General features: G+C 44.0%; 1 protein-coding gene across 5 annotated transcripts; it reads right to left on the reverse strand.

Annotated features, from left to right (window-relative positions):
- Window positions 1–120: 120 nt before the first annotated feature.
- ANXA4 (annexin A4) lies at window positions 121–24996 on the reverse strand. 5 transcript variants are annotated; one of them, XM_083629635.1, is made up of 13 exons: window positions 24643–24996; window positions 15217–15259; window positions 14065–14152; window positions 12514–12608; window positions 11003–11116; window positions 9058–9148; window positions 8751–8830; window positions 8145–8201; window positions 7721–7814; window positions 5158–5253; window positions 3488–3546; window positions 3257–3379; window positions 121–2557 (listed from the first exon to the last, which is right to left on the reverse strand). In XM_083629635.1, exons 2-13 carry the CDS (start codon window positions 15217–15219, stop codon window positions 2498–2500), a joined length of 960 nt encoding a protein of 319 aa, XP_083485761.1. In that variant the 5' UTR covers window positions 15220–15259; window positions 24643–24996; the 3' UTR covers window positions 121–2497. The 5 variants fall into 5 exon arrangements, with proteins under 5 accessions (XP_083485761.1, XP_083485760.1, XP_083485762.1 ...); XM_083629634.1 differs by having other exon boundaries at window positions 24635–24728; XM_083629636.1 differs by having other exon boundaries at window positions 15217–15262; window positions 24634–24693.
- Between the last annotated feature and the right edge of the window lie 752 nt (window positions 24997–25748).

Genomic DNA, 25748 nt, shown 5'->3' on the forward strand with positions numbered 1-25748 from the left:
AGGGACACTACAGAATATTTCTTTACTAGGGTGCTTGTCCAGAGCCTCGTGTTCAGTCCCTAGTCTTCTCTTGTCCATCTTACCAGGAGACTTCTACCCCATTTTTTTAAAAAAGCAAAGTTTACAGCAAACACATCTTTGGTTTATTAGAGTGGAAACCAAGCAGCACGATGCCATTTCAACCTCCTGTTGCACTGCCACATTTTTGCAATGGCTTTACAGTTATTTCCCATTTACCCGGAAGTCTGGGTTGTCTTCTAAAGGAGAACTAGTTTTAGAAGACTGAAACCTGACTCAAATCTCAGGCTCAATTCCCACTCTTTTAGAAGCAAAATAGAATTCACACAAACATGAAACAAAAGTAAAGCACAACCTGACAGGTTTTTGTTTTTTTTCAAAGCACAGATGAGAGGGCTTTCTGAGCAGTGAGTGACACTAGGACCAGCTGCTGTACATAAACTGTTTCCTAGATCAGAATTGCTCTCTAGTGGAAGAGTGGAGGAGACGATTTCTCTTCATGCTTCTGCTCCAATCAAAGGCAGAGCTTCCTGCACTCATATCTGTATCACATTCAGAAGAGTCAACCTTTATCACTTATGCTCTTGGTGCTGAGACTTCGTATCAGACTGTTTAACTTTTTGCATTTCACAGGAAAGGCACAAAAAGGTGTTACATTTTTGGCAGCAGAATATATAGAGACACAGCAATTTACAACTTGCGATTCTAAAGGCACCACAGAAGACAGCAGGGGAGGATTGTTTTGTTTTAAATAAGTGCTCTAGCATTCTGAGTAGGACCCAAATTGCATTCATTTGCTGTTAACATGTTTTGTTCTGGACACAGATTTTCTGTTCAGAGCATGTGTGAAATTCTTAGCCATTGTGCATATTTTTTTAAAAAAATGTAAAGCAAAGGGGCTAAACTTGGGAGGAAGGCAGAAGCATTGTAGAGAGGTGACCTCCCTACAACCTCGTCTAGCTGAAACTGCCCTCAATTTCCCTCCAGAAGCACTTGATTTTCTTAAAAAGGGCAAAATCCCTGAAATCAACCACACATAAATGGGAATGAGGCCCAACCCACTTTGGGAACTAAACAAGAGGCTGGACTTGGCAATATCCAGATTTACTAAAAAGAACAATTTTTAAAATGACTCCTGCAAGCAGCAGTTCCCATATACATTGATTGAAAAGCGAGTCTCCCTTGCCATGCGCACGAAGGGTGCTGTGTAAAGGTGGTATGGCTGGGTCATTTACAGGGAGCCCCGAACCAATAAGGCAAGCACCAGGCAGTGCAGCTGCTGCCATTGCCATTTGCCCAGAATGCCTTGGGGCCTTATTTGTTGAGGCCCCAAAACAATTCTGGGGAAATGAAGACAGCAGGAATACAAGGCCAAGGGTTGAAATCCAGCACTGCCCCTTCATTGTGCAGTATTTGTTCCTGATTTTGGTGGGCATTGGAAGCTAAGTAACAATGCTTACGTAGCCTCCTGTAAATGAGGGTGTAGTTGTGTGGGAGATGTACTTTGGGGAAGGGCCACAGAGCACCTGCTTTGCATACAGAAGGTCCTAGATCCTGGAATCTCCAGGAGAGACTCTTCACAGGAATCTTTGGGAGTTGCTGCCAGTCAGTGTAGACAGTGCTGAGCTAGATGGACCAATGGTCTAACTCAATATAAGGCAGTTTCCTCTGTTTCACTTCAGACCGCAAGGCAGGCCTATGTTTCATTTACAAATCTACAGCAGGCATGTCCAACAGGTCGATCGTGATCTACCAGTTGATCGCGGGGGCATTTCCGGTCGATCACAGGATCAAAGTAAGAGATCTCGTGTGGTGCTCCTGATCAATTCCTAAACAAAGCTCAACAACTCTGAGCAACCCTCCCCCCAAAAAGTTCAACAGCTCTTGGCAATGACAATAGGTAGATCACTGCCAGTATTTTTATAGTGGGAGTAGATCACAGTCTCTTGGGAGTTGGATGTGCCTGATCTACAGAATACTAAAGCTAGCATTCCCTAGCCTGATACAGCCCAAAACCTCTGGAGAGTAACTCCCACCAACTCCAACCAGTCTGTAGTCAATGTCCAAGGATGGAGGGGGTTGTGGTTTGGCAACAGCTGGAAGGCTGACTTAGGTGGTCAGCAGTCCCTTCTGTGCAATCCCTTCAGGAGTGAGGAGTATAGGCAAATGAAACCTAGTCAAGAGGACCTGCAGGAAATTTGTTTTGTTTTGTTTTGTTTTTTTGTTTAAATCACAAACACGTTTGCAGGTCCAATTTTAGAAGCCAGGGCACAAAAAAGATTCAGAGCTCCCCACACGTGTATTATCTGCCAATGATTCCAAGGAGAAATGATTTCCAAACCTATTACAGTACACAAAATCTAGGTTAGCATGATGCAAAACTGGCATAAAAGGATTACTGCAAGAGATTGAGACTGCAGGCAGCGTGGGCAAGACGTGCTGCTTGAGTGCAGGAAATGGCAAGAGGCCATTTGGGCTGTTAGTCTTCCCCACCACAAAGGAGGAGCAGGACTTTCCTGTAGTCTCCTGAGGTGTCGCCCTGAAAGAGAAATTTGAAGCCACTGTCAAGTCATGCTTTTGATTAATGGTTTAAAGCAGTCTCCCCCAACCGGGTGCTCACCAGAGGTTTTGGACGACAGCTCTTTATCAGCCCCAGTGCAATAAGGCCATGCTGACAGAGACTGATGGGAGATTTACCTTATTTATTTCATAAAATTGATACACTACTGTAAAAAAGCAAAGCTCAAAGCAGTTTACAAGGAGACTAAAAGTTATCAGTAAAAGCAACACTATCTTTTGAATGTTTTAAAATCGGCAATAAATTAAAAAGCAGATTAAAACATACACCCACATTCTACTTGTCTAAACAAAAACCATTTTAGCAGGCACCGAAAAGAGTGCAGTCAGGGTGCCTGCCTGATTTCAAAAGGCTGGGAGTTCTGGAGTACAGGCGCTGCCAGACTAGACGTAGTTCAACGTATCTGGAGAGCAACATTGTGGATGGTGGTGGTTTGTATCTGTCTTTGCTATGGCCATTAAACACTGCTCCAGGCTGCTCCCGTGAGTGTGAGCCTCTTTGGGGACATTGTTCCTGCAGGGAATTCTCCTGCCCAAGCCTCACAGCAATGAGAGAGAGCAGCTCAAAGCTTCTTTAGCCACTTAGGCCTGAGGCCTACAAGGGAATTTAAAGGCACTGGAATTGGGTGGGGAAACAAATGAACAAAAAATGCAAGCTCACCTTAATGAAGGAGTAGAGGGATTTTCCATACATCCGCTTGAACTCTGCCTTGATATCTATCATGTCTATCTCACAGCGGGAGACCATCACTCGAATGAGAGTATCGTCATTTGTCCCTAAACCCTTGATTGGGGGGAAGGAGAGAAAACAAGCCACTGGTCACTCGGTTTTTGCATTCAAACAAACAAACAAGGCACATTCAAACCTTTCTCTCTCCCCTGCCCCATTTACCTTCATGGATTTGTACAGCCTTTCAGCAAAGTAGGCATGTCTGTTTCTTATACAGTTTACTGCAAGGAGAAAAACAAAGGAAGAGAGGTTAGCAAAGCTAGAAAAGAGAGCTGGAACCAGACAAGCTCACGATCAAGGAATATAGTTTTTCAAGCAAACAGAGGGCCTGCATTTTTGAAGAAAGAAAGTGTGGTGTCAACTGTAATTGGCCAAGAGGAAACTGCCCAACATAGGAGTCCCTTCACCAGCAGCCATTATCCAGTGAGAAAGCATGAAGGACTCTAGAATAAGGGTGGGGGAAACCTGTTGCCCTCCAGAGGCTGCTGGACTGCAACTCCCAGCATCCCCAACCAGTGCATATGCTGACTGTGGCTGCTTGGAGTTGGAGTCCAACTTTTTAAGCAGAGGTTGGATGGCCGTCAGTCGTGTATGATCTAGTTGAGATTCCTGCATTGCAGGGGGCTGGACTAGATGACCCCTGGGATCAGACCTGGCCTGGGAAGTCATAGATTCAAATCCCTGATCAGTCATGATATTATTGGCCAAGTTCAAACATCACACTGAACTACAGTTTAAAACAAAAACTACGGTTTTATTTTGAAACAGAAGTGTTGATTCAAACTTCTTGCTCTGCTGCTGCCTTCTTCCAAGGAAACAGGAGTTTGGCTTGTCCAAGGAGCTCCGAGGAATCTGGGCTGTCACCATTATTTATTATTTACTATTATTATATTTATTTATATCCTGCCTTTTCCCCAGACCAGGATTCAAGCCGGCTTACACAAATTAAAACAACGCAGATAAAATACAAAAAGCTAAAAACATATAGAAGATAATTGCTTAAAAGTAATTAAACTCTAACAGAATTAAAACAACACAGAAAACACACCCATTAAAATACATATATTATAAAATGTCGGAACCCATTTTGCCTCAAGTGTTAGTTCTCCCCAAACAAACCATGAGCTGTAACCCGGATTTGTTCTAACTTGTTCAGCATTAAATTTGTTCACGTTAAATCATAGTTTGGTTTTTTGCTATGGTTACGTTAAAGTCAGATCATTATTTGTTAAAGGGGGTGAGTTATAAATCATTCTACTGCAACGACCCTTTGCAAATACTAAATTCTAACAGATATTGATGAAATCAGTAAAACAAAGAAATGCCACAGTATCGGTTTGGAGACAAAAACATCTTTACACAGATCAGTCCACTAATACACCTCAGCCCAGCAGGCCAGAAGGCTTCTAGAATAAAAACACCTTCAGCAGACAATGGAAGGTCGGTGCGGGGGGCAAATGAACCTCCTGAGGCAATGAGTTCCAGTCTGGATGTGACCAAAGAAGTGGTTTCTCATGTTTGAACAAACTGTTACCAGAATGCGGGGAAAAGTCTCCCCGCTCACATGGAAGGAGGCTCACATGGAAGGAGGCATTGCATTAGCTATCCTGGGCATAAACCATGAAATTCACCGGGTGACCTGAGCCAACCTATCTCAGTCAAGCCTATCTCACAGGGCTGCTGGATAATCTTCATGTAGAGTTTATTGGACTTCTTGAGAGAAGGGTGCAGAAACCAAGAACATCATTGCAAGGCACCTCCATAGCTCTTTCAAGTTGCCCCACAAGACCATCCCTTCCCATTTCATTTCAGCAGCTCAGTAGATGACTCACCTATCGCTAACAAGGCATCCTCAAGATCTCCTGACATTTCAGATTTAATGCTCTCCGTAATGTCTTTGTTAGCAATCTTCCTGTAGTCATCGAACACTGGAAAGCAGAAGGAGGGTTTTACTAGCAAATTAAAAGTAAAAAAGGTGCCAAATCTAGAAGCCCACATATTTAGGATTTTATTCAACTAATTTCTACTAAGAGTAGACTCACTGAAATTAACTGACAAAAGTTAGCCATGTCTATTAGTTTAAATGACTTTACTCTGAGTAGGATGAGCACTGGCGACAACACTTAAAATTGCCCTCTATTTTGCTGCTTAGATGATCTAGAACATAGAACATTAGGGGAGTTCCCAGGTTTCTGATATTTGACTTATGATTATTTTAAAATAAGAAAATGGCAGTTCAGTAGAAATATTTTCCCTTTACTCCTCCACAGTGCAGGTTTAAACAAACTCAGTGTCATTATTTACACAACCTCAGCCACTCCCAAAGGATTTGCAGAAATTTCAATTCAAGGAATACAGAATCCCTTGGCTGCTGTGAAAATTTGATATACCAAACCACATCAGTTTCCTCTTTGGATTATTGCTGAACTCTGCTAAAGAGATAGAACAGATTCTATTGTTTAGACTGTGTAACGTGTTGATCCAAATAAACATGGACACAACAGATGGTTTATAGGAGATATGGGAAGCTGATTGGCAGATTAGCATCAGTAAAGAGGTGTGGATTTCAATATGGAGAAAATTTCCTTTTAAATTGGTCTTGGCCTCAATAATAGAGGTGTAAAAATGGCATGTCGCTCAGTGGCTCAGTTCTGGGATGAAGTATTTGTTCAAATAAAACCACTTACTGGATAAAATGTCTCTGGCTCTTCTCAATCCATTTATGGGAGACAGTATTAACTTATACAGTTTTAACTTTTAGTAAATTCTCTTCTCCTAGCACCCAGGTGCATAACAACAAGATTCTGGAGGAACTTAGACGGTGTTTCTCTGACAAACTGGTAGAACAAAGTGGCAAATAGCACTTGTAGAAAAATAATAAAATTGGCACAAAGCTTGAAACATAAAGTCTCTTTTGTAAATGAATAGCACAGTTTCATTATGTACATAGCTAAAAACAAAAACAGACGGCTCCCCTCGCATTATAAAACTTTTTGCTTAATAAACTATTTATTGCCTTCTATACAAAAAGTAATCTGGGATAAGAACTGCACGTATTGCCTAAACACCAGCTTCTGGTGATATATTACTTAATTTATCTCTGTGATGTTGTATATGTTGAAAGAATTAAAGAAAAAGGAAAAAAGAAATATTGTGCAGTGGCATGTTAGGTTGAACAGACATGGGGGTTTCTAAAACCGTGTGTGTGAGGTCTTAAGTTTTTGTTTTTTTAAAAAAAGGTTTCTATATATTGTAGGTATTAAAAGGAAAGACAACCTTCCATATTTTGCCTTTTTTCAGTCTACATTAGTGTAGTCTCAAACTGTGTCCTTACTTTACAGCCCCATCAATTCATTAAGGTTTGGCCAAGGCAATCCATTTTTGGATTGAGCTTAAAGGCAAAAATGCAAAAGGCCCTCAAAGGTTCAGGAAGCTGCTTGTGTTTGCACATCTTCCGAGCTACAGTGCTCTCCATACTGCTCACTGGCTCACAAACTTTCATTTATCTAGAAGGAGGAGGAGGATTAAAAACCCACAGAGTGAATGAAAGACAAGCACCAACAGGTGGTAGCAAAGCAAATGCAGCCGACTTGTCTTGAAGCCAACTCTTACTGTAAGAACTGGTGGAGCAAAAAACCAGGAAGATACAGATCTCCTTCCCAGGAAATCTGTGGGGTTCATTGTCAATGCAAGTTTCCATGGGCATGAAAGAAAGACACTATGGCAGCATATAAATGCTAATTGAATTTTTCAATCTGGAAGAGCATCTCATGTACGCTCCTCCACAGGAGAAAGAAATTAAGTTGGAAAGAGTCCCAAAAGGAAACTGTAGTAAGAGTATCGGTCAGGGCTGGTTACACATCCTTAGAAGTCACGCCAGGGCTGGCTCCACCCTTAAGAGTCATGTTACTGCCTTTGCTTAGGCTACAAACCTCCAGCTGTCATGTGGCAAATCACATGCTTGCTTTTTAGCTTCCCTTTTGCCACTGCTAAGAAATGGCGTCTGAATGTTCTGTATTTTATTGTTAGACATTGTTTCAGTGTTTATTAACATGAGATGTTTGTTTGCCTGATTGATATTGTGATTTTTTTAAAAATTGTGTTGTTTTGTCATTGTTGATGCATTACCTTGAAATGCTGTTATATTTTAGTCTGTATGTGGTTCTGAACCTCTTTGAGCTTGGTTTTACCATGGAAAAGCAGCATACAAATAAACTCAGGTTGATGATGATGAAATTTCCTACACTTAAGTGTGGTAAAGAGGCCCTTTAAATTCCTACCTCTTGGCATATGTACGAGAAAGGGCTCCCTCCCCATTGCACATATTCTGAAAGCATCCCAGATGCCCAAGGGGAGTCTCTGTAGAACAACCATCCAAAATGTTCAGCCTCTTACCCCTCAACAGGTGGTTTCTGCTTCTTGAGCACAGGATACTCATGAACTGGGCCTCATCAGTGCCCCACCTTTTCTCCCCAGCTTCGTACAGACACTGAAAATGAGAAGTGCAGATAAAAAGGCATCAATTTTTAAAAGGTTAGTGCAGAAGGACAAGGAAACCTGGGAGGGAAGCAGAGCCTGTGAGGGGAGAAGGGAGGTCTAAACAAGAGCTTGGCTGTGGCATCCAATAGCCCAGACAAGTTCCAAGTAGGTAAAAAAGGGGAGCTTATGTCACACATTGTTTAAAATCACAGCACAGAGAAATAGCCCTGGGTTAGAAGAACTCACTCCCCTGAAGGAGGCAACTGTGATATAAGCTGCTGCCCCAATGTGGTATTTTTCTGCAGTAAGATCTGTTCCCCAAGTGCAAAGAGCTACAGACCTGGGCATCTTGCACGGCCAGGCCCTCATCAACATAGCTGCTCTCATCTCTGTTGCCCTGGAAACAAGAGGCATAGGTTAAATTCAGTCTAATGCAGGGGGTGGGAATTTCCTAGCGGAGCACTGTAGGTGTCAATGACTATCAGACTTTGAAAAACTGGTATCACTGGATCTAGTTCATCAATTTTGCTGAATTAATTAAACTAAACAGTTTTAATTGGATTTTGAATAAGTGTGCAATTAATTGTTACTGTTTTGTTATTATCATCCTTTGGTCATGTAAACCACTATTCTGAATAATGCTTTTTTATAGGGTAGGATAGGGGGCACTGGAGATGAGTTTATGGAACTCATTCCCCAAAAAAGTGTCCCAAAAAGTTTGGGAACCACTGATCCAATGTATCCAGCTTAAATGAGGGGAGATTCCAAGGCAGCAAAAATGCCCTTGGATGTAAACAGTCTGTACCAAGGGGTCCCGAACCAATGGACAAGCATCACGCAAGTGGTTCATAGCATGTCTGCCTTAAATATTGACAAAGAAAGAAATGAGGGAGAGGTGGTTGTGAAAGCTTGCCATAAGGCAGCCTTTGCCAACCTGATTACTTACAGTGGAAAGAGACACCAGCACTCTCCGGAGCATGGAGGAGGTGTCCGAGACGATGTCTTCCTCAAGGCTAACCCCATACTCTGTCAAGAAAGCCAAGACACAATGGCTATAGCGGGGTAGGGTTACTGAAAGTACTCCAGAGAGTACTGAGAAATTAGAGTCACATTCATTCCCACAAGGTAACTACCTCAGGGAGCCCATTCAGGAAGGAAGATTTCTAGACAGATCTGGGCACATCCTAACACCAAGTTCTCCCATGCAAGCAAATACCACAGGAAGAAACTCACAAACATCTCTTTATACTCACGATGTTTGTAGGTTTCATTAATCCGTCTGATTTCCGGGTTGGTACGAGAAGCCAATATTTCTATGAGGCAGCCCTCATCTGTCCCAGCCCCCTGAGAGAGAGGGAGAGAGAAGCAAATGCACATATTTCAAGTGAAGAAGGGGAGTGAAGTCTGCTAATTTAAGTGACCTCTGCGAAAGAAGACGACGGGTTGGAGAAACAGGAATATTTTACGATGAAGATACACGAAAGGCTGGGTATGTTGACAACAACAGGACTGAATGGGGGGGGGACCTTTTTTATTTTCCTTCTATGTGATTTACAAGAACCCCTCCTCATTAGAATCGTTGGTTGAACTGACCCAAGCAGGATGATTAAGGTCTGTGTGGAGATAAACTTTAACCAAAAGTATGCTTTATGGAGATCGAGAAGCAATAAGAGCTTTTGGGAATGGCGCAGCAATTAATTCGGAGTTGCCATCTTGCCAAAGGATTTATAGCTGGGAGGAAGAACGGACCTGTTTTCAGACTGCATTCTTAGTGAATCTCCTCAGAGGTTTTGAGAAAGGAGGCAGATTGGTGAAGATTAATGACGCTAAGACTGTTTTGATGTATGGAAGTGATGTTATATGGAAAACGTCTGGATATGGCTACTGGATAAAAAAAAAAAATATCCACGCAGGATTACAAACTGCTCTAACCAGCTTGCGGAGACTAAGGGAGGTCACAAAGAGAAAGGAAAAATATATGAAAATAACAACAAGAGATGTGGAAAAACAATAAGAAAGGACTGGATAGTACTGTGAACATCGTAAGATTAGATTTGTGGACATTAAAACAGCAGTAAGAAGCAAGAAGTTGATTGGATCCCCTTCGAAACTTGAAATATGGGTACCCCCAACAAAAATTTAAAATTCGGCTGTGTAATTTGGAATTTATGTAATTTGGTTTGATTTGATGTGATTGGTCGGTTAATAAAAAATTATTCTTAAAAAAAAGAGAGAGAGAGAGAGAGAGAGGAGAGAGAGAGAGAGAGAGAGAGAGAGAGAGAGACGGAGACCATGAACAGAATGACCACTAGGGAGAAAGGGAGAGTTCTCATCCCAATGCAGGCAGGATTTAAATGCTGAACCTCCCCCAGGAGTCCTTTCTTTGAAAAAAACCAACAACTTAGAGAAACACCAAGATGTGGGGTGGGAAAGTACCCACTGGCCTCAAAACAGATGAGAATGCAGCAGTGCTCACTCTACAGTGGTTTTCATTCTGCTCAGAGGGTTCTGCCCTTTTTATTGCACATTAATGATGGCGTGTGCCTGCAAATGTTTTGCGGTGGTCACTATGCTTCACTTCCAGACAGTGCATATCCTGCAACAACCTGCTGAAATCAGATTACTTTTTATACCACAAACATTCTGGTTTGTTCTTCTCCTTTTTCTGTTGTGCCATAGTCCAGATGCACAGGGAAGCACCCCAGCACAGAGGAAAGAGGAATAAATCCACCACCAGGGCACTATTATTGTGTCAAGAGCACGTTGCAGAATGCGCCCACTATCAAACACCAGTGTGGTGGGGCCCTGTAGCTGGAATTCATCACACCCAAAGCAGACCCATCCAGGTTGCTCCAGGGCAACTTTTCTTTGGCTGCAACATGGTTTTATCTGAACCCTCTGGAAGTTCTGTTTCCCTTCCCATCTCTCCTTCCTGGCTGTGATACCTGCATTGCACAGGATTGGACTATTTGACCGGTTGGGTCTCTTTTCCAAGGCTACCATTCTATGACTCCATGATCCTAGTATCACATACTCTGGAAACCAGGCCCTGTCCAGCAAAATGTGCATTCCAGTTACATGATCTGTGTGCAGACCCCAGTTACGTCCCACCCAATTTTACATGACAATACTGTAGGAATTATGCTTCTTGGGCAGAGTCCACTCATACTTGGGCTTCTGTTACAAGCCTTTGCAAACCTTGACAGCTCTTTTCAGCTCCTGCACGTCATACAGAGTGATGGGTGTCATCAGTCCAACGATAACCCTTTCAAAATTCCCACTCAACTCAGACTTCAAGTCGTCAATCAAATCCTGTTGGAGAAAGACAAGTTTTGGGTGAATATCTCACAGAGAAGCAACTGTGAAAATGTGCTTTTAAGCACATCAGAGGTAAGAAAAGTTAGTGAGAGTGGAGCTCCTCCACTTGGCTTAACAGGAATGCAATAAGGTGACCCCCCCCCCGGGAGTGGGGAGGAAGAACCCAACCTTTTCTTTCTTTAAACAAAAAAACAAGAAATGGGTTTTACTCCAAAGAATTTTATAGTCTGGATTCACAGAGGTTTACTTAAGACAAATATTTGTACTACAGGCTTAGAACGTCTGCCAATTATTAACATCACTGCCAATGGAGGGGACCTGTAAATTCATTTTTATGGACGGTGACTGATGTATGCATATTAATCATTTGTATGCATCACTGGAATATTCCTTTATTACCTCCCAAAGCCCTCAGAACTATGAGCACTCACTGCTACCTTTGCTACTTACTTTTATTAAACATAGTTCACCATACTTATAATCTGATAAGTGCTTTACAGGCCTCCGAGTTTAAACTGCCCTTGAGGTTTTTAGTAGTCCCATTTTCCAAATGAGCAAACGAAACTGCACTTGTGTGACTTGCCAAAGGCCAAAGGCCAAAGAGCACATGCACGGCTGATGAGACACTTAACCCCAGCGCTGCTGTCCAACATTCAGCCTAGCCTTGCAAATAAATTCCCCCAAAGTAGATACGTTTTTAACTAGCCTGCCTGCTGACTTCCAACTGCGCTAGGCCTATGTGGCCGTATGAGCCTGCCATTTTCCCTGCACCCCAAGCAGAGGAGAAGGTCTTTTAAGTGTTCATGCTCAGACTGTGGAACTCCCTACCAGGGTGAGGTCTGTTTGACCACCCCCTCCCTTGATCTGTAGTCAGCTAAAGAACAAAAATGACCTTTCCGCTCCATCACATTTTTGGACTGCCAGCCTGAAGACTCGTTAGCAGGCTCCTCTTCTGTATATACTTTCAACTGCAGAACTTGTTTTTCTTCAGTACTGGAGCAGTTTATTGTGTCTTTGATTTTACTGACTTTTTTTGTAATATTGGGATTTAAAATGATTTTAAATAAAATAAGCGTGCAGAGGACTGGGGAAGAGAAAGAAATCATGCTTTTTCTGGTTGCTTGAAAAGTATTCCTATTCATCATAAGTGACTAAGTGAGTGGCTATTTAAAAGCTGGGGAAACCGCAGGTGAGGGGGAAGCAGACTCAAGGGAGGACACAGATCTGTCATTTGGGCAGGTGAAGTATTATAGGCTGATCAGTACAAAAAAAAAAATACTTACCATTACAGATTTTAAACTATAAAACTTCTAAAATCTCAAAAACTAGAGGTGGGGAGCAGGGAGAAGAGAGAACCAAGGAACTACATAGTTCCTATTCAATGTACCTACCCGCCCAATAGTGGATTTGTAGGCTATCTTAATCTCCTGCCGTTGGGCCAAATTCCTGTTAACCAAAATGTCAATAATGGCATCTTCATCTGTACCTGAGGCAAGAAAAGCAACCAACTTATTTGAAATTCAAGCAAGAAAACCCACGTGGGGGTGGAGAGACAATGACATCAATTTACCATGGTAACTACTGACAAGCTGGGAAGCAGCAATTATCTCTAGAAGTGTAAATATGCTCACAGACACACATGCACATCCACTAGTTTACACATTGATGCACATGCAGCCTAAGAAGGTGGATGTGAATGAAGGGCACTGAACATGGGTCAATATGGAGACTAGTGGGGTGAGGTTGTGCAAGACCACCAAGGGAGCTATTGGGAACCCCAGCTCTGCTCTCTTCCAATGGGAAAACACTAGTCATTAAATAGGGAAGATACATTGTTGCCAGGTTATTAGGGCATTTGGCAATTAAATTTCCTCTCTTCTTTTTTCCTATACCAAGTCGCAGCTGTCATGTCCTAGATCCATTAGGATACAGATTTCTATGAAATCACACTTATCTTCTGTGGAGCTATGAATAAGCTATTCTCTAGTCCTCCTTGAACCCCGGTGGTTCAGTTTATTTTTTTAAAAAAGGACACTTTCAGTTTTGAGAGCCTCAATGATAAATAAGACTCTTCTTTAAGGGTGTGGCTTGGAAGTCACCTGCAAGTCCACCTAGGTCTTTGGTGTGATGCACCTTAACTGTTTCTAGACTCTGCTTATGGCACAATGGGGTCCAAAATTCTGCTGAGCAGATTGGTGGAGGGGACACAGCTTTGCAGGCAATTCCTGCCTTTCCACCACAACTCTAATCTGTAGAACTGAGTGGGAGATGTGAATGCTCTGTGCTAGAGTGCCTGCTTTGCACGCAGAAGGATCCAGGTCTAATCCATCATGCCTCTTGTTAAAAGGACTGAGCATCAAAGAATGGAAGACCTCTGCCCAACACCCTGGAGAGCCAATGGCAATCAGAGTAGACAGCGACCATGCTAGACGGACCATTCTCTAGGGATAATTTCTTTTTATGTATACAGTACATAGATGCAAGATAACCAAGGCCATTCTGACAGCCCTTGATACAGAACTAATGGCTTGCTCTGTTAGAACTGTTTAAATCCCATGGCTATTAGCCCAAAGCCTGCAGAACCACTGACCTGAGACAGAAGAAAAATAATGAGTGTTTCATGAGAGACACAGAGCACTTTCCAGCTCAAGGGCTGCATTCCCTTGTGGAGGCAAAAGCATTCCAGCCACAATGTAAAAGTGAGAGACTTATATAAATATATACCTACCTCCATCCACGCAAGCAAGAGGTAATTGTCACAAGCCAATGACACACTCCAGGCAGGCAAAAGCATCAGGAAGGGTACAGAGCAAGGCTGGCGAGAGTTGTGGTCTGTGGAGAGCCCCAAGGGCCAGACAGAGAGGTCTGGAGGGCCAGTGGTTTCTAATGCCTGGTCTTGAAGTTCCCCACCCCATCAGAGAGAGGGGGGGCCAGAGACTCACCTAGTCCCTTCATGGCCTTACGAAGTTTCTGGGCATCCTCGTCTGCCCTGAAGTCGGAAGCTCCTTTGATAGTTCCCCGGTTTCCTGCCTAAAGCCAAAGAATATCAGCTGTTAAATGCCATCACAAAAAGGGATATACCAGTGGTTGTGGCTCCAAATAACTCAACTGGGCTCCAAATAGCTCATTGAAAGCCATAGTAGCAAAAGCACAGAGATTGTGAGGTGTGCTATATTTCTTCAGAATGGTGGCTATTATGTCTGTTGCTTACCTGTTGCCAGTGGGCAACAGCAAATTCCAGTAGAGATTAGGAAAGCTGCAGCTCAATGCTAGAGCACACATGCGGTAGGTGGAAGATCCTAAATTCAATCTCCAGTTAAAGGAGGATCTCCAGTTAAAGGAAAGATCCCTGCCTGAAAGCTTAAGGAAACTACCACAACTCAGGGTAAGGCATGCTGGACTTTATGAACCAATAATCTTCACTTGGTATAAGAGAGCCAGTGTGGTGAAGTGGTTAGAGTGTTGGCTAAGGACCTAGTCAGGACCTCCTCAGCCATGAAGCTCTATGGGTGATTCTGAGCCATTCACAATCTCTCAGCTATCCTACCTCACAGGGTTGAAGTGAGGATAAAATGAGGAAGAAGAGAACCACTCTATGTATACCACCTTGAACTCCTTGGAGGATAGGTGGGATGAAAATGCAATAAATATTCTCTTGTCTTGTTTACCTAACCAAAACAGTGTGGGGTCTGACTCCTCCCCCTACAAAAGCATATATAGGTTAAGTTCCCACAGGACAGAAGTGGGGAATTATGATACGTAGAAGAACAGCCTTTGCCAACCTGGTGCCCTCCCAGCACACTGGCTGGGGCTGATGGGAGTTGTAGTCCAACAACACTGGGAGGGCACTAGGTTGGCGAAGGCTGCAGAAGAGGATTTATGAGGACCCAGCAGCCCTGACCTTTCTGTTGCCAACTGTCAGCTCTGTTGGAACCTTCCCATGGCACTATCATATAATTCTTGCTCTGATAAGAGTGAGTCTTCCGTCTGTTTTATTTCCCCAACTCAATGTCACAGAACAATGGCCCTGTTTATTGGGCTCAGAGCGTACCGGGCACAGCTTGGTACATGCTGTGGAAACAGGAATCACTCACCATGACAGCCACCTGGTCTGGAATTTCCCAAGCCAATGATTATCTGCAATAAAACGAAGAGGTGATTTAGATAATATTTGACTTCAAAAGCAGTGCTCTCCTGGCATGGGAGAGAGGGGCTGCTAAGCCACCTGGTACCACCCAGTACTGGAGAGGAACAGCCCTGTCTACTTGGGGGGCAAACATCTAGACACATCCTTTCCTACCCCCACCACATACGTCTCAAAACTGAACTACAACATAATCCTAAGATTTTCAAGCGTGCATGGGGCAGTTCTGCACAGCCTGTTCTCAGTTAAAACTCCTCAAATGCCATTTAGTTTAGAGAAAAGGCAAGAGAGTTGACATGATAGAAATTTATAAAATGATGCATGGCATGCAGAAAGCAGATAGAGACATGACCGTTCCCCCCCCCCCCCAATTTCTTTCATAACACTAGAACTCATGGACGTCCAATGAAGCTGAATGTTGGAAGGTTCAGGTCGGATAAAAATGAGTACTTCTCCATGCAACGTATGATTTTTCTATGAAACTCACTCCCACAGGAGGCAGTGATGGTCACCAATCTGGATGGCTTTAAAGGACAAGTTCATGAAGGAGAGGGCTATTGAAGGCTACTAGCCACAATGGCTATGCTCTGCCTCCATAGTCAGAGGCAACACTGCTTCTGAGTAACAGTTGCTGAAAAAAGACAGGAGGGGAGAGTTGCTCTTGTACTTGGGTCTTGCTTGTGGGCTTCCCATTGAGGCATCTGGTTGGCCACTGTGACAACAGGATGCTGGACTAGATCCAGCAGGATCTTCTCATGTTCTTAACTGCTATGAACCAGAGATTCTGCAATCAGTGGAAATCCTCTTTTACTATGCTGGCATCTTTAGCATCAGCACCCCCCACCCCCGGAATGGTCTTGAACCTGGGCTGTGTCCGAAGAGGTGGCCCCACACAGCCCCACATGCCCCTATTATAAGTGAAAGTTTGTGGGCATTTTAATTGTAAGCTGTGTTGGGAGACAAACTTGGTTGAAGAAGCAAACAATGACAAAACTCATCTTGATGTGAAGAAGATTTGGCACCACAGAGCAATCTCTGGACTTGAAGTGCTTTGATGGATTTTTCTACCAGCCTTGCCTGTCCCAGAACACAACAAATGACAGCAGAAAGCACAAAATAACTTAAGAAGAGTCTAGCTACTGGGGGCCCATCTAGTCTAGCTAGCATCTTGTTCTTACAGTGGCCACCAAGATTCCTGTGAGAAACCCGTAAGCAGGAAACTGTGTTCCAGAAACAAGTGGTTTGTGCCAGATCAGATGAATGAACAAATCACTCCAGTGGTGGCCAGCCATGTGTGATGTCAGATATAGGGCCACTCTAATGACTGAGCGAGTGGGCAAAAGCCAAATTGTGGATAATAGGTGCAAATTTCTGGTGGAGCACCAAACTGACTGCGGGGATTCTACCGATTCAAGAGTTCCCCAGAAGAGACAGCCCCACTCAGCCAGCAGAATCCACAGCAACAGCACCACTCATGCTGTCTGAAGAGGCTTGGTCTGAGCAGGCTTCACAAATCTAGGAAAATACAAAATGCAAATATACACATGTGTGGTAGCCAAATCTATATTTAAATTTGTCATACGCAAAAGATGAAGCTTTTAAGCAGGCACTTTTTAGCCTAATTTCCAGGTTTGTGCCTCAGTCATGTCAAGCTGCCAAGGAAACAAGGAGCATGGTTTTTTAGTCTGGAAGAACCAGGCAAAGCCTGCTTCAAAACTCAGCTCTTCAAACAAAGCTTTGAGTCAGACTGTTTTAAGTCTTCCTCCCCCCCAATAAAAGCAAAAGCAGAGTAATGTGGAACTGAAATGGTTTCCAAGCACATCGTTTTCCAGTCTCTCTTCTCCAAACCCAGGCTGTGTGGGGTTTTTTGGTTACAGCTCATGTTTAAGGAGAGAGCTTAACCACAAGACATAAGAACAGGCTCTGGATCAGGCCAATGGCCCAGCTAGTCCAGCATCCTGTTCGCACAGGGACCAACCAGACACCTCTTTTGGGAAACCAGCAAACAGGATCCAAGCATAAAAGCACTTGTCACTCTTGTGGTTTCCAGGACCTCGTATTTAGGAGCACTGCTGCCTCCAAATGTGGAGGCAGAGAATAGCCATCATGGCAATAATAATAACAATAATAATAATAATATAATTATTATTATTTATTTATACCCCGTCCATCTGGCTGGGTTTCCCCAGCCACTCTGGGCAGCTTCCAACAAAATATTTAAATACAGTAGTCCATCAAACATTAAAAGCTTCCTTAAACAGGGCTGCCTTCAGATGTCTTCTAAATGTCAGGTAGTTGTTTATCTTTTTGACATCTGTTGGGAGGGCGTTCCACAGGGCGGGCGCCACTACCGAGAAGGCCCTCTGCCTGGTTCCCTGTAACTTGGCTTCTCACAGCGAGGGAACCGCCAGAAGACCCTCGGCGCTGGACCTCAGGGTCTGGGCAGAACGATGGAGGTGGAGACGCTCCTTCAGGTATAATGGACCGAGGCCGTTTAGGGCTTTAAAGGTCAGCACCAAAACTTTGAATTGTGCTCAGAAATGTACTGGGATGGCTAAGAACCATCAGCAGTCCTCTCCTACAAGAATTAGTCCAATCTTCTTTTAGAGCCACTCAAGTTGGTGGCTGTCACTGCCTCCTGTGGGAGTAAGTAACTGAAGAAGTCCGTTCTTCTATCTGTCCTGAAACTTCCAACATTCAGCGTTATTTGGATGTCCATGAGTTCTAGTGTTTAAAAAGGCTCCAACCACTTCTGAGGCAGTTTGTTCCACTGTCAAACAGCTCTTTCTTAATATAGCTGCTCCCAGTGGAACCATGAGCAGAATTTATGACTTTTGGGGTTGAGGCATAAAGTTCTCGGGTACTGTCAATTGGCCTATTGCCAAACTTCAAGCTCACCTAAATTTTGATGTACGTTAAATGAGTTGTCACTCGTTGCTTCTCTTAAGTGTTATGTTAAAGTGAGATTATTATTATTTAATTAAGTGTAGTTATTATGCAACTTTACTTCCACCGTTTCATATGTGACCCTCTTTGAGCACAGATGTATTTGGGTGTGATGCTGTATACAAACAAGTTGAATACTATGACTAACCAACAGCAGAGCTCGTCTTATGAACATACAAAACATGTTTCACTGAAATGCCAGGCACATCTTCTGATGTAAATAAGGACTCACATCAGAGTAGCAGCTTCCTGGGAAACCAAACTCTCTTTCACAAAACAATACGTGGATTTTTATTTTTTTTTAAGTAAATATCTGGTGGATTCTAAGAGGAAACTAACCAGATGACACATTTTGCAACTGCGGCAAAGCCACAATTCCAAGGGGTTGTTTCTGAGTAGACATGGGTTGGATTGTGCTGTACATCTTGCAACATAACGTTCAGATTCTAGTTTCTGTACCCAAACCCACAGCTTAAAAAAAAAAAGTTCCAGAGACAAACCACAGGCCTTGTAAACTGCCTGGCTTTCAGACTACTTCAGAACCCAGCTCTCCTCAAGAGTTCTTCAAGAAAAGGGTGTGGTAATAAATTAGTAGCTGGGGCCCAAACTATCTACCACTTTTATGGTGTAGTTAGAAATCACTAGGTAATACTAGGCCGAAGAGGTAGAAATTAGGAGAGGAACCTTATTCCCTCCATTCTCCAGCTATGATCCTTATGAAAAACTCTCCTCTTCCAAAGCTGCAAATAGCATTGGTGGAAAAAAGCTCTCATTGGCTTCAGCTGCAGCTTCCACCCACCCACCTCCTGCTAACATTAACTGCAATGGATTGTAGGAGAGGTAATTTGACCTCATGGAATCATAGAAGATGGAACAAGCTAGTTTTCTGCTTCTCCAGAGGGGAGGACCCAAACCAATGGATTCAAATGACAAGGAAGGAAAAATTAGGAAGAACTGTCTGACAGCAAGAGATTCTCAATAGTGCAACGGACTCTGATGGAAGGTGATGGACTCTTCTTCATTTGAGGTTTTTAAACTGAGTTTGGATGGCCATCTGTCAGGGATTCTTCAGCTGTGATTGCAGGAGGTTGGACTAGATGACCCCTGGGTCTCTTCCAACTCTACAGTTCTATGATGCTATATCATTGCTGGCAGAACTCAAGTACAGAATTTTTCCCTTCTAATTTCTCTTAATAGTCTTAATGATTAGTTGCACCCACCCCCCAGCTTATCCCTCAAGGAAATAAAAAAGCTAGAAAACAAAGTATCCCAAAGAGCTCTACAGATGTGTAATGATTTACTCTTGGTTTATTTGCCATGAGGCATAGTCAAATAAGCAGCATGGGATATCATAATCATTTAGAATCATTTTCATCCGTTTTGCATGCCCCATGCACAGCAGTGGAAAACACAACATCAAAGCCGCGTTGACTGCTCTGCCCCTCTGCTACATTTCATTAGGAAAAACAAGGTCAGCAACTTTCCTTAAGCGGATGGTTTTCATTTGCCAGCTACAAGCATAACAAGGTTTATTCATTCAAATCTCTACTTCCTGCTTTTAGTTCTGTAGGAGACACTGACGCTGAGATTCGCTTTGCAAATCTAGTTGGCACTGCAAATCTAGGGTTGCCTAATTTTTATTTTTTAAACCTAAGTCAGTGGCGTCACAACATCAAATAACGGCAAAGGTTACCAACTGAGCAGAAAAGGCCCGCCCTGGTTTCCTAATACCATTTCACACCCTAGCAGTGCCTTCAACATCAGCTGGACCTGCAGAAGAAGCCATTTCACACCATGGAAATGAGATCATCCCCTGCAAATGTCAGTGCACATCAAATTGCAGTTAAAAGGCACAGCTACAGAGGCTGGCTTGGAAGCTGGCACTCCCACATGGCAGTGATTTCCATAAATCTATTATATGTTGAGTGAAGAACTTGCTGTCTTTGCCGATGGTTCTGAATCCTGAACTTGTGGACATCCACAAGCTGAATGATGGAAGGTTCAGGACTGACAAAAGAAAATACTTATTCATGCAGGGTAGAATCGATGGAACTCATTTCCACAAGAAGCAGTGATGACCACAAACCTGCGTGGCTTTAAAAGAGGATTAACAAGTTCATGGAGGAGAGGGCTATCAATGGCTACTAGCCATGATGGCTATGCTCTCCCTCCACAGTTGGAGGCAATGATGCTCCTGAACACCAGTTGCTGGAAACCACAGGAGGGGAGAGAGCTCTTGAGCTCTGGTCCTGCTTACCGGTTTCCTACTGGGGCATCTCGTTGGCTATTGTGAGAACAGGATGCTGGACTGGATGGGTCAACTTCACTGGGTTACCCCAATGAGAACATCTACCTCTGAAATACATTTTTGGGCAGAAAGGATGGGGATTTAGTAAAATAAAGTAAAATAATAAAAATTATGGGTTGAATCCGTGTGTCAAATCTGCTGCAGAAAGTTGTGGGAACCCTCAGAGCTAATTTGGAGGTATGTGTTCAGTTCTTCTCTCGCCTCTACGAAATAGCCAGAAGAACAAAAAGAAGTGAAAAAATAAACAACTGCCCATTTAGCATTTGGTCTGGTCTTTGCTTCTGTCTTGCTGGTTGTAAATTCAACTCAATAGACCTGTACTAGTTGTCAATTTGCTACTAGGCCAAATTCAAGGTGTTACTGTTAGTATATAAAGCCCTTAACAACTTGGGGCCAGTTTATCTGCGAGAATCAGCTTACCCCATCTATGTCTACTTGATGGCTTCTATCTGCAGAACTGGCATTGTTACAGGTGCCATAATACACATTGGCAATATCTCGATTTTGCACTTACACTTTGAAACTCTTCACCTATTTACATCAGGCAGGCACCTTCATTGTATTATTTTGGGTGCCTGCTGAAAACATTTTTGTTTAGACAGATGCTTAGAAAGCTGATGTGAGTTTTAATCTTTTTTTTAGTCTATTGTTGTTTTAGCTTTTTGAATGTCTTACATCATTGTTAAATCTTACTGATTTTATTTGTAAACCACTTTGAGTGTAGTTCTGTTTACAATCAAGCATAGTACAAATTTTATGAAATAAATACAATGTTTTAACTGTTCACATTCTTCATCTGCTTTACCAAGTAATGTGCTTTTAGAGAATATTATTTTTATATGGCTGTTTTATTTGATTGTCAATGCCTGCATTTCTGCCCTGGGCAAGTGCAGGATGCAAGGCAGGAGAAAAGCACAATAAATGAATAAGTAATAAGACAAGACGCTCAAAATTCAAGCAGAACAATCCCAAGTTAATCAGAGCTTTGTTCTCAATTCCTTTCTTTAAGTCTTCTCAAACAGGCTCCCCTTGGCAAAGGCCTCCCTATAAGCTCTGGACATGCTTCCTAATCTACCCAACCATGGAAAACTAATTATAACAAAACCTTAGAGTGGAACAAAACCTGATTTGTATTGTGACTCTTTCATCTATTTAGCCCCATGCAAAGAAAACTGGCTACCAATTCTGGGGTAGGGGTGGAAAAAAGTTTCCAAATCCTAAGAGCAAGCATCAGCTTTTAAAGACTAGGAACTTAAAAGTTTTCCCAACTCCTGTCCCAGTAGGACACTGCTTGACGGAAGTCATCTCATACATACTCAAATGCACTAGCTAGACCAAAACAGCATTAGCTGGAGCAAAGACCTTTAGCAACCATCAGACAAGCACCCATGCTATTGAATGTACCGTAAAACAATCCTCTGGAAAGGCTTTTAGAAGCCAGAGCAGCAATGCATGCTGCAAATCTGCCAAAATGCTTAAATCTGCCCCTCCTTTTCAAAGGGCTGTTTATGGTTGTGAGGTGTCTATGCACCACACCTGGTGAAATCTTAGAAGCCACAGAAACTGTGGAATATGGTTTTCATTAGTAAGGAGGGAGAAGGGAGGTTTCAATGCCGGGTATCAACCTTCCTCAACCTGGTATCCACCAGCTGCTTTGGACTAAAACTTCTACAGCTCTCAACAGCAGCACTAGAAGGAGCTGATGGGAGTTGTAGTTCAGGCTGGGGCAGGCTACTCATCATGGCTCCTTTCTACAACTCCCAAAAGCAGAATAAATTATGCAAAAAAGAAAAGTCGCAGCATAGGGAATTGTGCACATCTGCTTAATTTTCATAGTTCACTCAAATGAGAGAAATCAGCTTCTCTTGTGACAGAGTTTTTAGTATGGAATCCGCACAGATGATAAGAAGCAGGTCGAAAATGCTACTTTAGCCCAAGCAATTCCCACAGTACAAGCTAGAACAGCTTAGGAAACACCAACTTCAGCTCCTGGCTCTTAATACAGAAATTGATGGACTTGTTTAACTGGTTCTTGTTGCAGCACGAATTAGAATATCATTATTCGGCTTTATTATCCTGCAATTATCAAACTAGCATGTTAAATGAGACACCTTTACCCTTCAAACAAGAACACTGAATCAAGCTTTAAGAACCCAGGTGTGGCCTGTTCATACAAAGAACAAAAAGAGGCACAAACAACCTGTGGCTGGAGGGGGACCTCTGTTCTCAGGACCAAACCAGTGTGTCTCATGGTAACCAAACACAGACATGTGCGCCTGTGATTTTTTAAAAACTGAACGGAGCAGGAAGATATGAGTGAAACTCACCTCCCCATCATGTACGCACCCACCCGCAACCCAGACATAAAAACCTCTCTCCTACCTGCACACCACTGTTTGAAGCAATTCCCAGTGCAAACCAGCTTTCCCAAACGTGATGCTCTACAGATGTTTTGAATTACAATTATGATCAGGAGCAAATGTCAGGAGAGTGGTGCTGGATCTTGGCCCTGAGGCTGCTTTTCCTTTGGAGTAGGACTGCCCTCCACACACTCTGAGGTGAGGCACAGCACACTGGCATCATATGTCCACATGCACCAGAGTAAAAACATATCTGCTTCCTAGTCAGGTTTTGTTTCACGAGACTGAGGGAGGAGGCTGAGAGCTAACCGCTTTTTAAAAAAGAAATCCCTTAAATTCCCCTTAAAGGCAAAATAGGGAGTGGATACCAGCACATGTAGACTGTCTAGGGTAAATGGGGTTTCTATATCTTTCTATTATCCAACAACTGTTTCCCGCCCCCCTCTGGAAACCATATTGGGTCAGGGTGTGGGGGCAAGCTACCTCCTCATTCTATTATTATTACAGGTTGATTTATATCTCAGCTTTCCATGTTACTGTTTGCTTATTTCATAAAAATGGCATGTCACTTACCTGCACAAAAGGTCAAACTGCAGCTCAGTCAGAAAACAAAACATCCCCGAACCCCCAAAATAAGTCTTGGTCTACGCCACATCCTATCTCCGTGACCTTCAAGACCCCCAATATTATCACCTTCAAGACCTACAACGTTTTTCTCCCATCAAAACTGTCACGTTCATGGAAATGCAATTTGACCCTAAATGACAACTGCAAATTAGGCTATGGAGGGGCAGCCTTGCACCCCACAGTACGTTTCAGAGCAGGGTTTCCCAAACCCGGTTCTCCAGCTGTTTTTGAACTGCAAGTCCCATCATCCCTATCTGGCAGGACCAGAGATCCAGGACCATGCAAATTTTAGTCCAACAGCAGCTGGAGACGCATGTTTGGGAAGCCCTGTTTCAGAACCCCAGATCATATAGCCACACTTCCAGAAACAGATATAGCAGCATGGGAAAAATAGCTATTTTTTCAAGTTTTCAAAATGAGCTGTGGTGGGGAGTAGAGGAGCATGGGTGTAGCCAGGATTTTTGTTACCGGGGGCAGGCCTTTTGTTGGGGCCGGAGCAGAACCTCAGTTTGCTATGTATTTTTATTAAATTTCATTGACTGGGGTGGCAACTGCCCCTCCCTGCCCCCCCCCCCAGCTATGCCCATGGTATTGGTATGCTTTTCTCTTGTCCTTAATATTAGTTTCTTGGTTTTTATCCTGTATTTTTATTCTGTGAACCATCCGTCTACGGATGAAGGGCGCTAGGCAGATTTCACTATATTATTTATTATTATTAATTATTATTATTATTATTAACTAACTAACTAACTTGCGAGGCCTAGCAGGCAGCAGCCCATTTCTGCATCGCAGCGGAAAAGTTCAGGCGCCCCCCTCCAAGACGGTGCCCGGACTCTGGGCCTCTCCCCGTCCGCCGCGCCCCAAGCGGAAGGCAAGCGGCACTCTGCCCGCGCTCAGAGGCACTCTGCCCGCGCCAGGCGGGGGAAACTGAGGCGAGCCCTTGCTCGGGTCCCCAGGGAGGCAGCGCCCGCTCCCCGCTGGCCCAGCAGCCGGCCCGCGGGCGAGGGGAAGGAGGCCGGCGCCCAAGTACCGCCAGGCTAGCGAGGGCCCGCTGTCTACGGAACACGCCGCGCCCTCGAGGCCTCCGCAGCCCCAGAAGTGGCACACACCCGCCCGCCTCGCCTCACCTGCCCGCCTGCCGAGTCCGCGCCGCTGCCCAAGCCGAGCGCCGCCTCGCCTTTTCATAGGCGCGGAAAACCCGCCCTTGGAAGGGGCGGACGCCGCCCGGGAGGCGGCTGAGGCGAGCGGCTCGGGTTTCAGCTCGGCGGGGAAGCCGGCGCCCTCCGTGAGGCGAGTTCTCCTCAGGGAAGCCTCTTTCCGCCCTCCCGAGAGGGCACCGAGCCTCTTCCCCGACGCCCGCCGAGATGAGCCCGCTCGGATGTGGCGGGAGCCTCGGACGCGGGAAGCGGCCTGAGGAGGACGCCATGGCTGAGGCGGGATTTGAACCCGGGGCCTCCTCCTCCTCCCTGCACTAACCACGGCTGCACCAGGCTGGCATCGGGACATCGAGCTTGAGTAAGGAAAGCTGGCAGCTGTTTTACTGCTATATTAAATTTGAATATGTCCGCAGCATAAAAGCACAAGATGAAAACAAAAAATACGTAACGAAAACCAAAGCAAAACAAATGCATCCCTCCCCACCCATCCCAAAAGCAGGCAACCCCCCCAATAGCAAAGCAGATAAAGGCGCCATATAGTGTGCCATCCGCACCATGCATTTAAAGCTCTATGGTGCCACTTTTAACAGGCACAGCTTCCCTCAAAGTCGCCCGGGAACTGTAGTTTCTCAAGGGCAACAGGAGCTGCTAGGAGACCCTCTAGTCCTCCCACAGAGCTACGATTCCCTCAGAGGGTTTTAGCCACCAGTCCCTCTTCTCGAGGAACTTTTTTGTGGGTCAACCTTTGTTGAATTTGAGATGGGATGCTGCCTAGGGTCAGAGTCTCTGGCCCCCTTCACAGCATACATGGAAGAATTCTAGGAGCTGCAGTTTCTTAAAGGTGCTGCAAGTTGTTATCCCCCCCCCCAACCCGCTGCTGTTCCTAGACTTCCTTGGGAAAGAGGGGGTGGGTTGTTAAATTGCTCTGCAAATTGGGGGCTCTGTGAAGGGCATTGTAGTTCAACAAACTACAATTCCCAGGATGCTTTTGGGAAAGCATTGCAGGGGGTTGACCTAGATGACCCTTAGGGTCCCTTCCAGCTCTATAATTCTGTGATTCTAAGCCATGATAATTTAAAGTGGT

Source organism: Podarcis filfolensis (genome assembly GCF_964270895.1).
Source record: "Podarcis filfolensis genome assembly, chromosome: 8".
Classification (NCBI taxonomy): domain Eukaryota; kingdom Metazoa; phylum Chordata; class Lepidosauria; order Squamata; family Lacertidae; genus Podarcis; species Podarcis filfolensis.